The following is a 17,853-nucleotide window of genomic DNA, read 5'->3' on the forward strand; positions in this document are numbered from 1 at the left end:
AGACCTAAATGTGAGACAGGAGTCCATCAAAATCCTAAAGGAGAACACAGGCAGCAACCTCTTTGACCTCAGCCGCAGCAACTTCTTCCTAGAAACAATCCCAAAGGCAAGGGAAGCAAGGGCAAAAATGAACTACTGGGACTTCATCAAGATAAAAAGCTTTTGCACAGCAAAATAAACAGTCAACAAAACCGAAAGACAACTGATAGAATGGGAGAAGATATTTGCAAATGACAGATCAGATAAAGGGCTAGTATCCAAACTCTATAAAGAACTTATCAAACTCAACAGCCAAAGAACAAATGATCCAATCAAGAAATGGGCAGAAGACATGAATAGACATTTTTCCAAAGAAGACATCCAAATGGCTAACAGACACATGAAAAAGTGCTCAACATTGCTCGGCATCAGGGAAATCCAAATCAAAACCTCAATGAGATACCACCTCACACCAGTCAGAATGGCTAAAATTAACAAGTAAGGAAACGACAGATGTTGGTGGGGATGTGGAGAAAGCGGAACCCTCCTACACTGTTGGTAGGAATGCAAGCTGGTGCAGCCACTCTGGAAAACAGTTTGGAGGTTCTCCAAAAAGTTGAAAATAGAGCTACCATATGACCCAGCAATTGCTCTATTATTTACCCCAAAGATAAAAATGTAGTGAACTGAAGGGGTACGTGCACCCCAATGTTTATAGCAGCAATGTCCACAATAGCCAAACTATGGGAAGAGCCAAGATGTCCATTGACAGATGAATGGATAAAGAAGATGTGGTGTATATATATACAATGGAATATTATGCAGCCATCAAAAGGAATGAAATCTTGCCGTTTGCAATGACGTGGATGGAACTATTGGGTATTATGCTAAGCGAAATAAGTCAATCAGAGAAAGACATGTATCATTTGACCTCACTGATATGAGGAATTCTTAATCTCAGGAAACAAACTGAGGGTTGCTGGAGTGGTGGGGGCTGGGAGGGATGGGGTGGCTGGGTGATAGACATTGGGGAGGGTATGTGCTATGGTGAGCGCTGTGAATTATGTAAGACTGTTGAATCAAAGACTTGTACCTCTGAAACAAATAATACATTATATGTTGAAAAAAAAAAGAAGATAGCAGGAAGGGAAAGATGAAGGGGGTGGATATCAGAGGGAGAGACTAACCATGAGAGACTATGGACTCTGAGAAACAAACTGAGGGTTACAGAGGGGAAGTGGGGGGATGGGTTAGCCTGGTGATGGGTATTAAAAAGGGCATGTACTGAATGGAGCACTGGGTGTTATATGCAAACAATGAATCATGGAACACTACATCAAAAACTAATGGTGTAATGTATGGTGATTAACATAACATAATTAAAAAAAAAAGATGAACCCAAGGAGGTCTACATCAAAACACATAATAATTCAAATGTCAAAAATTAAAGATAAAGAGAGAATCTTAAGAGCAACAAGAGAGAAATAATTAGGTACAAGGGAAACCCCAACAAGCTATCAGCTAATTTTTCAGCAGAAACTTTTCAGGTCACAAAAAAGTGGCATAATATATTCAAAGTGCTGAAAGGAACAAACCCTACAATTAAGAATACTCCCCTGGCACTGCTCATGGGGGGCCCAAGTCCTTCTCTTTGAGGCCCAGTGGGAAAAAAAAAAAGGACTACTCTACCTGGCAAGGTTATCATTCAGGATTGTTAGAGAAAAACACCACATAATCCAGTAATTCCACCACTACCCAAAGAAAATGAAAACACTAATTCAGAAAGATTTATGCACCCCTATGTTTATTACAGTGTTATTTACAATAGCCAAGATATGGAAACAACCTAAGTGTCCACTGCTAGATAAATAGATATAAGTGATATTACACACACACACACACACACACACACACACACACAAAGGAATATTACTGAACTCTAAAAAAGAATGATATTTTGTCATTTGTGACAACATGGATAAACCTAGAGGGTATTACACTAGGTAAAATAGGTCAGACAGAGAAAGACAAATACTGCATGATTTCACTTACCTGTGGAATTACATTACTAGACAATGAACAAACAAATAAACAAAAAACAGAAGCAGAATTATAAATACAGAGAACAAACTGCAAACTGGTGGTTGCCACAGGGGAGGGAGCAAGAGTGTGGGTGAAATAAGTGAAGGGGATTAAGAGGTACAAACTTCCACTTATAAAATAAGTCATGGGCGTGAAAAGTAGTACAGCATAGGGAATATAGTCAAAAATATTGCAATAATGTTGTATGGTGACAGTAACTATACTTACTGTGGTGAGCATAGTATAATATTAAGAATTGTTGAATCATTAGGTTGTACACCTGAAATTAATATAACATTGCTGACATTGTATAGCAGCTATGCTTCAATTAAAACAAAGAATACTAAACTTACGTTATGCTGTTGATATAAGGCAAAATTTAAGGGCCATGATCCAAACTTTGGAAAGAAGCTCCCTTGCTGCCCACCATTCCCAGACACTTCCACACAGCAATTTGCCTTGATTGGCTGCTTCTCCTTCATTGTTTTAGCAAGTGGCAGGAGCTACTGAAATAGGTTTGTGGTTCGTTAATTTTTGTCCTGGCATACTAAGAACACGAGGCTCCTGGGAGAGATGCCTTGCTTGTCACCCACAGACTTCTGGGACCTCTTTTCTCTGGTCTTTCTCTTTTGGCACTACCATGGAAGCTATAACTGTCATAAATCTGTATGCCCCTAATGAAATTTGGAAAGTGAGTCAGCTCATCTTGGAGAATTTGTATCAGTTACAGTCTCTTCCAGTTTGCCTCACTACCAAATACACTTTTGACTGTAAGAGTTAGCTGAAAGCTGAGGTGTTGAAATGATGGGCTTCATTTAAAAGATTAACTTAAAAAGAGAAGAAGTGGATTTCCCCTTTCATAGCAAAGTTTCAGACTTGATTTATATGTGTGGTTTTCTCTCTAGCCTAAAAGACACAGATACTTAAGTGTACCCTTAGACTTTCTACAGAGAAGGATTGTGGGTGTGGCAGTGTCAGCTTTGCTGTTAAAATCTTAGATGCCTTCCTATGTCAAACAAAAGAGAAGACTGACAATAGTACACCAATTGGGAATTTTTTAAAGAAACTAAAGAAATGGAAGGAGTGTTGTTCAGTCCCAGGACTGAATGATTAGTGTTTATCCCTGTTCCTTACAGCCTATTTTGATTCAATGGTGGGTTATCTCTTTGTCTGGTTAATTCCCATAGCACTTTGCTTGCACCTGCCTTATATTTACTCCTGCTATTTTATACTGCAGCTGTTTGTTCATCCATCTTAAATCTTTTATTGAACTGGAAGCTCCTTGGAGAGAGAAAGACAACCTTACATATATTTTTATCTTTAGCAACATATAACATAGGAGGAAATTTTAAAATGAGGAAAGAAAGAAAATTTCTTGAGCATGTATTATGCATTAGGCAAATGCAAGGTGTTAGTATATGAAAGGGTACAATAACAAACTTGTGTTCCCTGCCTTACTTTTGCATTAATTGAGATCTAATCCAACATAAGCAGATGTAGATAAAATATCAGCTTTATTTTTCTAACAGTTGAAACTGGAGAATATTTAGGGGTGTAGCAACAATGGGCTTCCTAAAAACATATGCAGAGTTAGGCAAATGCTCTCACCTGGTTTTAGGTGTAGCTGAAAAACCTCACTCTTCCCCATGTGGGGTTCTGCTCTTGTTAAACATATATCATAGCAGAGAAGACCAGAATGAGAACTTTCTGCAGGCATTTGCAGATCCTAAAGAGGAGATAAGAAGGTGGGTTAAATTCTACAGTTTCTTTCCCCAAACGTATAGCTTGCTTCTTCAAACTTGCCAGTGAGATAATTTGTTCTTTCTCCTCTGGAAAGAAGGCAGTGAGGAGGAGGCAGAGAGATGTCAGGATTGTTAGACTAATGAATATCCCTCTTCTATGGTCATGCAGTAGGGGAAAGGAGGCTTTTCCACCACCAAGTTGTTTTCATACAACATCTCATTTCATCTTTCAGTCTATATCAGTTTAGGTAGAGTGATTCTGGTTTTATAAATGAAGAAGGGAAAGCCCACAGATATTAAGTAACTTGTTCTAAGCTTCAGAGTTAGTTAATGTCAGTCAATATTTAAACCCAAAGTGCATGCTCTTTAACATGGTCCACAGTGGATGGGTCATACACATGTTTGGTGAATGAATGGATGGGTGGATGGGTGAAAAGGAAGAAAATTTTCATACATTTATGCATTAACTATGATAAATCCCAAGAATTTTAAGTGATTTAAGCTTTTAAACATAATGAATTCCATATTGTAAATATGTCTTGATAAATTCAAAAAGGATAACTTTTTTTTTTTTTTAAGTTTATGAGGCAGAAGTTCAGAAGTCCCCTTATAGATGACTATTAAGAGAAGCAATGCACAGAAGTAGATAAATCCTTAATAATTTCTTCAAGTGAATTTTATGAACTCAAAACCAAATATGTATGCATTTATGTATGTGGGTGGATAGATGGATTGACAGATGGATAGATAGATGATAGATGATAGATAGATAGATAGATAGGTAGATAGATGACAATATTTTTTCTTAAAGTGACAACAGCCTCTGGCTTTGGGTGCACATTTTTACTAAGTTGAGAAGGGGCACAGTAGTGAGAAGAATTATTGTAAGGGAGGATTCTGATTAGCTAAGTCTTTCTGAACTAAGAAGACAGTAAAATCAAAAGGCTTAAACTTACACTTAAACAGAAGGAATATAGATTACACATCAGGAAGGCTTTCCCGATAGCAAGGGTTATTAAACAGACTATGGAAAAGATTTGCAGAACCTCCTCCTTTGGAGATCTCTGATATCAGGATAGACCACCAGCTGGTTTAGATACAGTGCTGCTTGGAGGCAAAGAGCTGGCCTGCATGAACTCTCAAAGCATACAATAAAATTACTTGCACTTTCTTTATCACAAAATAATTTTATATCTAGGATTTGTAATGATACTGAAACCCTATGACAGAAGAAACCATATTTTGTAGTACTTCAATATTCTCAAATTATGCAACACAGTGCTGAGCACATAGTAGTTGCCCAATGAATGTTTACTGACCAGGTTGATCAGTAGAATGGCAGTTGGGAAAAGGAGAACCGGATTATTCCTAGCTCTATAAATAGCCTGAGACTTGGAGGAAATCAGTCAATTTCTCCAGGTCTTCATTTCCCTCCTCTGTTGATCATGGCCTCTGAGAGTTGAAGGTCTCTGGGACTCTTGTAGTGCCGTGACTCCATGGTTCTGATTAATCTGATCTGTATCCACTTCATGTTGGCTATCAATAATCAAAGAAAGGAAATAAGAAAGCTTGGCTTCTAGTGTCACTTTGTCCACCAATTAGTATTTTAAGCTGGCTCAAATAATTTAATTTCCCTGGGATTCCACCTAGAGAAGCCTTTTTTAGCCAAAAATTCTATAATTCCATGACAATGGCATACCGAGTTACATTCTCACTTATTCATATTATCATTTCTGATGTTTTTCAGGGAAAAAATGGCTCAAAATATTATCAAAATTACTTTTAAATATTTTAACCATCAATTCATTAAACAATATACTTTTATGTCCATTTATTTCTCCCAAATGTAAATTTATCTCAAATGTTGAATCAGTGTTTATTATCAGTTCACTTATTAAAAATACTGTAATGTTAGTTACTATTTTATTTAGAAAAAAATCTTTGACTTCATGCGACTACTATGCTCAGAGAGTCACACTAGTTATAATGCTGCACCAATAACTTAGAAAAGCCACATAGAGAAATTTCAGAAAGTTCAAACTAAGCTATAAGACTTTGATTTGCCCTCTAGAAGTAAAAATGTGATTTACCTTTTCAAATGAAACAGACTTGTTATCAGCAAATATTTACACAAAGACCTGCTGATAACCAAATGGTTTAACTAGGCAGACTTTAAGTGACAAACCCAGCATGATTAGAATCTGTAGATAAGGAAATGAATAAAGGTATACTGATTGTATGCTGCATGCATTTATATTTGGATGGATGGGTGTTCATCTATCCATTCATTCATTCAATCAGCATTTATGGAATTCTGCTAGGTACTAGGGACACCTGTTAACTAGGGATGATAAAGTGGTAAGACATGATAAGACATGGCCTTTTCCCAGAAGATATTCCCAATCTAAGAGACAGTACAACTGTGTAAATAAGTACAGTGCTCTGTGAGTTCTATACTAGAAGTATATACAACAGGAAAGGAAAGAGAGTGTAACTAAAGGCCTAGAAAGAAGAAATAATAGATTTAGACCTCCCAACAAGAACCACAGGTATTGGAAGCAGATACACAATGTAGCTATGTGTGAAACAATAAAGCAAAAGGATATTATTATAAACATGAGCATACCATAGAAAGAAACCTACAGATTTAAGAAAAATAAGACTTTTAAAACTGTAAAGTTAAATTATTGATATTTGAAACTCAGTAAACTAGTTGAGCATAGGCAGTAAAGAGAGAAAAGAAAATGGAACAGATGAAAGCAGCTGTGATAGAGAACGCAAGGGTCTAAAAAGTGTACAATCAAAGTAACAGAACAAGGGGATGTTTAGCAGTTTCCTGGCCTCTGCGCACTAGATGCCAACAGTACCGCTTACTCTGGGTTGTGAAAATTAATGTCTTCAGACATTACCAAATGTCTCTGAGGCACAAAATCACTCCAGTTGAGAACCACGACCATAAAAAACATATGAGAAACACAAATTACTGGCCTATTTCACTCATGGTTATGAATGTAAAAATCCTAAATAAAATAATTGCAAATTGGATTTAGTAGCGAATAAAATATTAAATCCAGTTGCATTTTTTCCTGAAATGCAAAGACGGGTATATATATGAAATGCTATAAAGATTATAATCTGAGTTGACACATTAAAGAAAAACATGTATACGTATATGTATCTGTACATATATGTATATACATGCACACACCATATACCACAGTGTCCACTAGTAGGCAGTTCTTTCCCCTCTTTATTTTCCTTTTTAATTTACACCTTACAATAACCTATCTGCCATGTGAAATAGAAGCTGTGCTTTAAGTTCAAAGCTATGCCTGAGAAAAGGGGATCCCGTGTAACTGAACTAATCAGAAGCCTTCTCCACAAGTTTATAGCTCTTTAGAGAAAAGGTTAAAAAGTAAGATTAGCCAACAAGGCCATTTACAAATATTTCATTTCCATTGACAAGTAGACTCTAGATTTATTTTAATAGTTCAACAAATGCGTTGATCGGTATTTTAAAAAGCAATTCAAATAAGTTACATTCAACTTATATTAATGCAAAAAAAAAAGTCTTTTCAAATGACTTTAATTCTATATCTGTAGCATTCAATACAATGGTTTTTGAAACCAACCGACACTTACTGTTACCATCCAGTAAATAAATATGAATGACTCATTAGCGCACTCACATGAATTGAAATGCTCATTTGCAGTGGCTTTAGAATACACCCAATTTCAAAATGACCTCTATTATTTTTTATTTAATTATGTATGTAAATGAATCTGAGATCACTGTATGTTCAACAATCAAGCAAGCTGGTTCTCTAGCATCACCATGTCTACCAGCCATTTAAGGAAGTGAACAGGAAAAGATCATGAGAAGTAGGAGACTGTGAGCTGGTTCTTTACTGTGGTGCATGTTCCACTCCGTACCACCATCCCAAGGCTGCATCTCGCTAAGTAGGAAGTCAAAGTTAGCTCAGGGTCACACCCTTGATTCTCACAAATCCTGACCTTGCTCTTACTCAGTCTGTGCAAAAGGACATGGGTTAGGCGAAACCATGGAAATCACTTCTCTAAATGTTTTGACGATTATACGAAGAGTAACTAACTTCAATTAAATATGAGATAATTGCATGTAAATGAATTAGTGGGTACAAAGTTTATCATGACTTATTAGCCTAATAGTTACTATAAACATAATTGCAATTGTTATACCTACCACCGGCTAATTGCTGTGCTGGGCACTTCAAATATATCTATAATAAGGATGACAGTGATAACAATACTCAGCCGAAAGAAACAAAGAGATCGCTGCCTGTCAGGGAAGGGAAGGGTCATGACAATGAATATTCTCATCATGTAGACCATGCTGTCTTCAGCAGTCACTGTCCCACTTTTCATTTGGACACCACGGGGTCCTTGAGTCCTCCTGTTCTCGGATATTGAATCAATAGCGAGAACACCACTGACAGATAATCTCATCAGTAATAAAGATTATCTCCCTTGAATGAAAGGAGCCTGGCTTGCCTTTATTAATTTATACTCTTCCCGCCAGAGGACGTTTCTTGGGGTGATGCCTATCTTAGGAAGGCCCAGAGGGCAGTTGCCTTTGAATACCTGCCTGCTCACCTGGGGCCTTTCTTGTTGCTGCCTGCCAGAACTTGCCAGAAGGGACTGAGCCACACTGCTTCCTGAGAACTTGATAAATCCTAACATACTCACACTTGCCTTGCGTTGGCAGTCCCAATCAAACCCGCAGCCTCAGCCCCAGTTGCCTTCAGCTGGATGTCTTTTGTTTATTTTGTTTTCTCCTACCAATTTATTCACATATGCCCCACCGGGAATAAACATTATCACAGGTAAAAAATAAGCATGATTTTCATAAGGTCAATGAGAAAACATAGTTAGAATAAAGACACTTCTAAGGGATCTAAAAAAAATGCTCTAGCATTTTAGTAATATGACTACATGGGGGAAATCAGAAAGGACAGTTATAAGACATCATACAGGGTTCCTTTTAATTTGGATATCTCTCCTTAGAGAACAAGAAAAGGGAGCAGTCTCTGGCCCCCATTACATTCCCAATATGGGCAATAACTGAGTTCATAAGTGGGAATAAAATTCATAGTTATCATCTGAACACCCACTATATACCACCCTATGCTAAATGCTTTAGATATATTATCTTATTTAATCCCATGGCAACTTCTATGATTTTAGAAAGTACCATTAAAGATGGTAGGAAATTATAGATGAGGAAAGAGTCTTAGCAAGACTAAATAACATTCGCAGGGTTACCTAAATTGTTAAGTGAGAGACTGAGATTCTAACCCAGGTTTCTTTGAATCCAGCGCATTTAACCCCATATTATCATGCCTTAGAACACCATTCTGTAAGGTTTTGGCTTATGTTTCAATCTTTGCCTCTAATCAGTAAACTCCTTCAGGGCAGAATTTATTTCTCATTAATTTTTATATCCGCAGAACATGGAATAATGCCTGTTAAAGAGCAGGAACTCAGTGATTGTCAAATCAACCAAATGGTGAAGTAATAAATAAAGGAAGGCAGGAATTAATTTTAAAAGGAGACAGTAAATTGAAGTTTGTGAAACAAGCGAATTCTGCATCAAGAATACTATGCCTGGGGTGGGTTTTGTGCCCCTCCATTTCCATTGTATCAACATATGAGTATTTTAGGATAAGCACCATTTTTTACTTTAGAATTAAATGAAATGCTTTCAAAAATATGTACTTTACCCAGGGATTTAAATGAACGATTGAAATTACATAATCAGAACATGACACGACCAAACCAGCGTATAATCATATGTTTCCTATAATAAGCTACTTGAAGTGTTCTTAGGGTTACAATTTTGTAATCTAGACATGAGAGGAAGATCTGTGCTCTTGACAACATTCAACACAGGCACTTCAACTGGCTTTGGATAAAAGACAAACCCCCTCTTTTGCATTACATAGATGTTCTCTCTTTCCTTATCTTTAAGCAGACAGTCCTAACGGTTACCTTCACATCCTCTGCCATCTTCCTCCAGCTTCTGGCCAGCTTGACACTTGCAGTAATAACTGCCAAGTGTATCACAGCATTGGTTCTGACAGCCATCATTGTCGATGGCACATTCGTTTACATCTGCAATTGAATATTTAAACAGAATTAGCCTCCTCCAACCAGACACATAAAAAGACTTTGGTGGCTCTCCTAAAAATGTACCAACACAGAATGACATTATTCTTTGACCTCAGATTAAAGGAAATAACACTACAATATCTTATTTTAATTAGAGCTAATGCACTCTAATTTTGATGTAAAGGAAAAGGTAGGTCATAGCCTTTGGTATTTGAAATATTTTTGAACACTGTACTAAGGAGTTGTTTAGTCTTATGGAATTTGGAGACTTATAGTACAGGTCCAGAAATTTCATATTCAAGTCATCATTTGAGGGTGAGATTGAGAACAGAGTCACAGTGAGTCAGAACACTAGGTTGCCTATTTGTCCATTAAGTAAATGTTGTTCCTGGCTTCCCAAATAAATAACTATTGAGCACCCCCCACTATATATCTGGCATTGTGCTGAGCAGCGTGGTAGAGGTAGAAAAGTAGTTCCAGGGCTTCCAATGGTTAAAATCCAGGTGGGGTTGAGGATTGGTGGAGGTGTGATTTGGTTGTGTCCACGTACTGGATACATCCACACCCCATTCTGAACCTGGGGTCAGAGCTTATCTTTACAGATAAGGGTTCATCCTATCTCCCATCCAACTTAGAGCTAATAAGTATCCCAGCACATCTGTAGGTTTGATAGTGGTGTGTTCTGTTCAAAAGAGGCTCCTTTACTACAGGTTCACTAGCTGACATAATAAATCTTTGCCTCAGGAGATGAGTGTAGCTGGAAGAGAGAGAGGGTAGAAAGGGCAGGGAGGAAGTGGGGAGGAGCAGGTAAAAATGGGAGAGAGACAGAGAGAGAGAAGGAGAATGTGTTAGTCAGAAAGAGCAGAAGAAGCTGACAAAGTAGAAGCACAGAAAAAGAGGGGCTGAGTTGTCCTGACACTGGAACCCTGAGAGCAGAGCACGGATGCGGAAGGTGCAAAGAACTGACAGGCAGAGTGAGCTACAGTTCATCCTGACTGGATGTTAACTGCTTTGGTCTGAGGTATGGCTGTGCAGGTGTTGAGACTGCTTTTGTTTGTTTTTAGTTGACTTTTCATTGAAATGTGCCATAGACACAGAAAAGTATGTAAATCCTAAGTATACTGTTGAGTGAGTTTTTCAGATATAGAATATACCAATGCAACCACACTAAAGAGAACATTACCTTGCCTGGCTGAAGGTAATAACTAGCCCCATGTTTAATCACTACGGGTTACAGGTTTTGTCTTTTTGAACAGAATCATACTGTATTTGTGTGTGTGTCTGGTTTCTTTTTTTTTTTTTTTAAGATTTTATTATTTATTTGAGAGAGAGAGAAGGAGCAGAATCATACTGTATTTGTGTGTGTGTGTGTGATTTCTTTTTTTTTTTTTAAGATTTTATTATTTATTTGAGAGAGAGAGAGAGAATGAGCACAAGTGGGGGGAGGCAGAGGGAGAGGGAGAAGCAGACTCCCTGATGAGCAGGGAGCCTGACACAGGGCTCGATCCCAGGACCTCAGGACCATGACCTGAGCCAAAAGCAGATGCTTAACTGACTGAGCCACCTAGGCGCCCCTGAGCCACCCAGTCACCCCCGTGTCTGGCTTCTTTCATTCAGCATTCTGCTCATGAGATATACACATGTTGTTGCATATACTTGCAGTTTGTTCATTCTCATTCCTGTATATTATACATTTCTGTAACTACAGCTATAGCTATAAAATGGGTAAATTTTAATTTACCCATTTTATAGCTGATGAGAAATTGGATATTTTCTTATTTGGGGGTTATTATAAAGAGTGCTGTTATAAACATTCTCACACATGTCTTCAGTGAACTCACATGTGCACTTCTATTGGGTAATATATCTAGGACTGGAATTGCTAGGTCATAAAGTATGATATGCTTTGCTTTGGTAATTATAGCCAAATAGTCTTCTAAGGAAGTTATTCTAATTTATACTCTCTCCAATGGTATATTAGATACCAGATGCTACTCATGCATCCCTGCCAACATTTGGGATATTCTCTTTTGTTTTATTTTTGCTCTTCTGGAGAGTGCATAATATTATCATATTATAATTTTTAATTTGCATTTTCCTGATGATTAATTGGGTTAAGCACATTTTCCTGTTATTGGCCATTTAGATAACATCTTGTTGAAGTGCTTGTTCAAATATTTTGTCCATTTGTCCAGTTCTTAAAATATTGATGGCAGCCTTCTTGGAGAGAGCATATCACAGTAATATAAATTTTCCTAAAAATAAAGTATTAGCTGCATCCCGCAGGTTTTCTTGTGTTATAATGTGTTATCACTCAATTCAAAATATTTCCTAATCTACATTAACCCTTATTTGGGTTATTTTGAGGTATATCTTGAAGGTTTTTCAAAGATTTGAGGCATTTCCAATCATCTTGTTAGCATAAAATGTTATATCAATTCCACTGGGGACACAGTATAACTTACGTGACTTCAATTCTTCAAAATTTGTTAAGGCTTGCTTTATATTCCAGCATATGGTCAATTTTGGTTAAAAAAAAATCTACGTTTACTGGAAAATAAGATATATTCTACAATTCTCAGGTGCTACGTTTTCTGTATGTATATACACAATATACATATTATGTGTATATACATATTATATATATATTTCAAGTATGTACAAATATGTATATTTAATTAGGTCAAGTTTATTAATCATGTTTTTCATATCGTTATATCTTTAAGGTCTTTTTCCATATGCTTGTTGTATCAGTTAGTGGAAGTGGCATAGTACAATCTCCCTACGTGATTTTACATTTGTCCTTTTATGACTGCAAGTTGTGTTTTATATATTTTGAAGCTCTGTTGTAAGCGACATACAAAATTAGAATTGCCACATCTTCCTAGCAAATTAACCCTTTGTTATTGTAAAATGTTCTCCTTTAGATCCAGCTATATTTCTTTCATTAAAGTTGAGGTTTAATGATATTAGTATAGCTATATCAGTTTTCTTTTGGTTTGTGTTTGCATGACATTTTATGTTCTAAACTTTACTTTTAACCTTTTTTATATTCATCTATTCAAGAAACTATATCCATGTATTTATATCTATCTATATGTGTTATTTTAAATATTCCAATATCCTTAAGCTGTGGTTATTATATCATTGACTTTAATGTAATTACTGACATATTTGGATTAAAGTTATCATTTTACTATTTTTCTAAATTTCTATATATTTTATGTTACTTTTGCTCTCTATTATTTTGTCCTTTTAAATTTATTATTTTACTGTTCTATTTGCACTCTATATTAGATTGTCAGTTATATATCCTTTATTATTCTTCGAGTGGTTACTCTAGATATTAAAACATCTATTATTAAATCTTAATATAAATTAGTACTTAATATAAATTAGTACTTAATATAAATATAAAAAAACCACTTCCCTAGCAATGCTAGATACTTACATTTTAACTCCATTTATGCTTTTCCAGCTTTTATGTTATTGTTATCATGCTTTTGAATTTCAGATCTTTAGACCCCATAAGACTTATTATTATTTTATATAGTCAATAACAACTTAGACATACATATATTTACCTTTTCTGCTATTCATTACTGCTTCCTGCATTTCTGTGTTTCTTTCTGGAATAATGTTCCCTCTGCCTGAAAATTGCTTTTAGTATTTCTTTTCATATGGATCTTCTGGCTTTTTTTTTTTTCAGATTTTGTTTGTCAGGAACCGATATTCTTTCACTTTAATTTTTAAATAAGCTTTTACAAAATTTTAGAACAGTTTTAGATTTTACAGAAAAAAACTGCAAAGATAGTATAGAGTTCCAGTATAGCCCATATATTCCATATTCCACTCTTATAAATCTTACATTAGTAATGGTACATTTGTTGTGATAATAAGCCAATATTGATACATTATTGTTAACTAAAGTCCATACATTTTTCGGGCTTCCTTAGTTTTTACTTAATGCCCTTTGTGACGCAGGATCCCATCCAGGTTATTGTATTACATTAGTTGTCATGTACCCTTAGGTTCTTTAACTGTGACAGTTTCTACTGCTTTCCTTGCTTTTGGTGACCTTGATATTTTTGAGGAGTTATTAGTCAGGTATTTCATAGAATGTCTTTCAATTTGGGTTTTTATGATGTTTTTCTTATTATTAGACTGGGATTATGTGTTTTGAGGAGGAAGATCACAGAGGTAAAGTGACATTTTCATGACATCATATCAAAGATATATATTATCAACACGACTTAGGACAGTTGATGTTAACCTTGATCCCCAGGCTGACATAGTGTTTGTCAGGTTTCTCCACTGTAAGTTACTCTTGTTTATCTCTCTTTCCATACTGTATTCTTTGGAATGAAGTCTTTATTCACAGCCCACACTTAAGGAGCGGAGAGTTATGCTTCCCTTCTTTGAGGATGAAGTTCTTAAGTAGATTATTTGGATCTCTTCTGCACAGATTTGCCTGTCCTTCTCCATTTATTACATCTTAATTTTTGAAGAAAATTTTCAGTGGAATAGAATTCTAGGTTGGCAGTTGTTTTAAGCATTTCAAAAGTGCTATTCCATTGTCATTTTAATTCCTTTGGAATATAATGTGATTTTCTGTCTGCTTTTAAGATTTTCTCATTGTCCTTTTTTTCTCATGTTTTACTATGACATGCTTCTGTGTGTTTTGTTTTGTACTTTCCCTCCTCAGAGTTTGTAGTGCCTCTCAATTTTGTGGTTTTATGTCTTTCAGTTTTAGAAAAATTGTATCTACCATTCATTATCTCTTCGAATATTGCTTTTGCCCTGTTTTCTCTTTTCTTCCTAGTACTGCTTAACACAGTATGTAAGACCCTTGATCTATATGTCACTTATCTCATGTCTTTTTTCTGTTTTGTTGTATCATTTTTTTTCTTTCTTTACTTCCATCTAGATATATTCCACTAGATATATTTCTGTCTTCTAGGTTATTAATTCTATAAACAGCTCTTCATAATATACCATTAATTGCATCTACTTCATTTTCTGTTAAAGTTTTCCTTTCCATTTCTACTGTTTACATATGGCTATTTTTATAAATTCTTCTTCTCAGGTGAAACTTTTCATCTTGTCATCAGTGTTCTCATTTTTATAAATCCATTCTTCTTAGACTGGCTTTATGGTTTTGAAACTGGACCTTATAAATATCTCTACATTGCCAGGTGGTGCAATGTTAAGTCTTCTTCACAGAGGGCCTGGAAGAATGCTGTAAGGGGAAGGGGCTCATCACTCTGATGCCAGTGCTTTGTGTTTGCAGGTGTGCACATTGTGGCTGCCAGCTGGCTGCCTCCTTGTCAGTGGGAAGCTTCTTCACCAGCAAACAGCTACCCTGCCAGTGACGTACAATAGACTAGTGGTACATACCCTTCAGCAAATCTCACCAGTAACCCAGCAGGCAGCTTCTCAGTGAAGCTCACTGTTACCCCCAGCAACAGGCTCCTGCCCACCATCCCCACCAGAAGCACCTCTGCAAAGCTTTATGCCATCCCATGGGCCATAGTCACACCCTCACGAAGATCTGAATTTCAACCTGGTGGGTGGGCAGGGGGAGAATGCTTCCAAGCCCATTCTTTTCTTGGGTACTCTCTTTCAGTCCTAGACATAGTGGCTGCTCCCTACCATCTGCTATTCCTATATTCTCCAGCATTCTCTTTATCTCTCTGAGTACTTTACCTTCAGTTCCTAATTAATAGTCTATAGTACTTTTTTCCTCCCGATCAAATCTTTGCTGTGGTTTCTGTCTTTTATTGGACTTTGACTGGCACACCTTCTCTTCAGTATCTTGGTCCCTCAAATTTTGGCTTCATGATAGCTTTGAATTCCAATTTATATCTCCTCAGCTCTGTAACATCTGGTTATGGGGGAGTTGGAGGCAAGGCCTTTTACTCCTAAAGAGTGTGAACAAGGATATATCTGTGAGATAAGATGATAGAAAACTGTCAATTAAGATGAAGAGTTTAAATTCCTGAAATATTAAAATAATGAGTATCATGTGTAAGGATCCCTTTCCACATATCTTCTTAACTTAAATCTAACAATAAATGCACATTATTAAGAAATGTCAGACAAAATTTGGCCCTTTCAAAAACTCAAAATCAAACTGATAAAATGGGACTAACACATTGGCAGGAGATAAGAAATAAAAGACAATTAGACATTTTATTGGTCAAAATGACTAGTGTACAAAAATGGTATAAAAGGACCTAAAATCTCTTTCTTCTACTCAGGAAGAATTTTAGTAGCACACAAAATAGCAAGAGATATTTTACAAATAATACTTTATATTTTTGAACCTAAAATAATGCCAGTAGTTAAAAGCATAAAAGAAAAGACTGATAGACTTTCCACATAAACTTTAAAATCTCCCATTCAGAGTGGCCAAAATTAAAAGACAAATAAGGAATGAAGAAAAAAACATTGACACATACAAGGCAAAGGGTAGAAATCTTTAATATATAAAATAATTAATATGTATCAAAAGGAAAAGATGAGCTCTCCCAAACAGAAATTTGGTCTAATAAAATGAAATAAATTGAAATCAGAAATACAAATATCTAATAAATATCAAATGTTGTTAAGCTTAATTGACAAGTGAAGAAATTAAAATTAAAATAAAATGAATTCTCTTTTTTTTTTTTTAAAGATTTTATTTATTTTTTTGACAGAGAGAGACATAGCGAGAGCAGGAACACAAGCAGGGGGAGTGGGAGAGGGAGAAGCAGGCCTCCCGCAGAGCAGGGAGCCCGATGTGGGACTCGATCCCAGGACCCTGGGATCATGACCTGAGCCGAAGGCAGACGCTTAACGACTGAGCCACCCAGGCGCCCTAAAATGAATTCTCTTTATCAGATTTACAAAGATTAAAATCAGTGCTAATATGTATAGGGGCTGTTAGGGTATGGCACAAGGGATGTACCATATTTGCTAGTGAGAGTACAAACTGGGAAATAATTTCTGATTCAAGTGTCAACAAAAATCAGATGGTGGTTAATATGCCCATATTACCCAAAACATTCTACAGATTTAATACAATCCCTATTAATATGCCCATATTACCCAAAACAATCTACAAATTTAAAGCAATCCCTATCAAAATGCCAATAGCATTTTTTATAGAACTAGAACAAATAACCCTAAAATGTTTATGGAAGCACAAAGATCCCAAATAGCCAAAGTAATCTTGAGGAAGAAGAACAAAGCAGGAGGTATCACAATCCCAGATTTCAAGATACACTACAAAATTAAAATAATCAAACAGTATGATACTGGTAAAGAAAAAAAAAAAAAACAGACACATAGATCAAGGGAAAAGGATAAAGAGTCCAGAAATAAACCCATGCTTATATGGTCAATAAATCTTCAACAAAGGGGGCAAGAATATACAATGAGAAAAGACAGCTTCAATAAATGGTGTTGGGAAAACTGGACAGCTATATGCAAAAGAATGAAACCGGACAATTTTCTCACACCATACACAAAATAAACTCAAAATGGATTAAAGACCTAAATGTAAGACATGAAACCATAAAACTCCTAAAAGAAAACATAGGCAGTAATCTCTTTGACATCAGCCTTAGCAACAGTTTTCTAGATATGTCTCCTCAGGCAAGGGAAACAAAAGCAAAAATAAACTATTGAGACTACACCAAAATAAAAAGCTTTTTACACAATGAAGGAGACTATCAACAAAATGAAAAGGCAACCTACTGAATGGGAGGAAGATATCTGTAAATGATATATCCAATAAGGGGTTAATACCCCAAATATATAAAGAACTTATACAATTCAACACGAAAAAAATAATAATTCCATTAAGAAAATGGGGAGAGGACTTGAATAGACATTTTTTTCCAAAGAAGACATACAGATG

At 36.0% G+C, this 17,853-nt stretch overlaps 1 protein-coding gene across 6 annotated transcripts in view; it reads right to left on the reverse strand.

The window, feature by feature from the left end:
- LOC116634082 (EGF-like and EMI domain-containing protein 1) overlaps positions 1-17,853 on the reverse strand; it is a 649,939-nt gene that overhangs the window by 257,485 nt on the left and 374,601 nt on the right. For all 6 annotated transcript variants that reach the window (XM_032407255.1, XM_032407258.1, XM_032407257.1 and 3 more), the window contains one exon: positions 9,831-9,953. In XM_032407255.1, coding sequence (XP_032263146.1) covers positions 9,831-9,953 — 123 coding nt within the window. The remainder of the gene's footprint in view (positions 1-9,830; positions 9,954-17,853) is intronic.

Source organism: Phoca vitulina, unplaced genomic scaffold (assembly GCF_004348235.1).
Source record: "Phoca vitulina isolate PV1807 unplaced genomic scaffold, GSC_HSeal_1.0 scaffold8, whole genome shotgun sequence".
NCBI classification, from domain to species: Eukaryota; Metazoa; Chordata; class Mammalia; order Carnivora; family Phocidae; genus Phoca; species Phoca vitulina.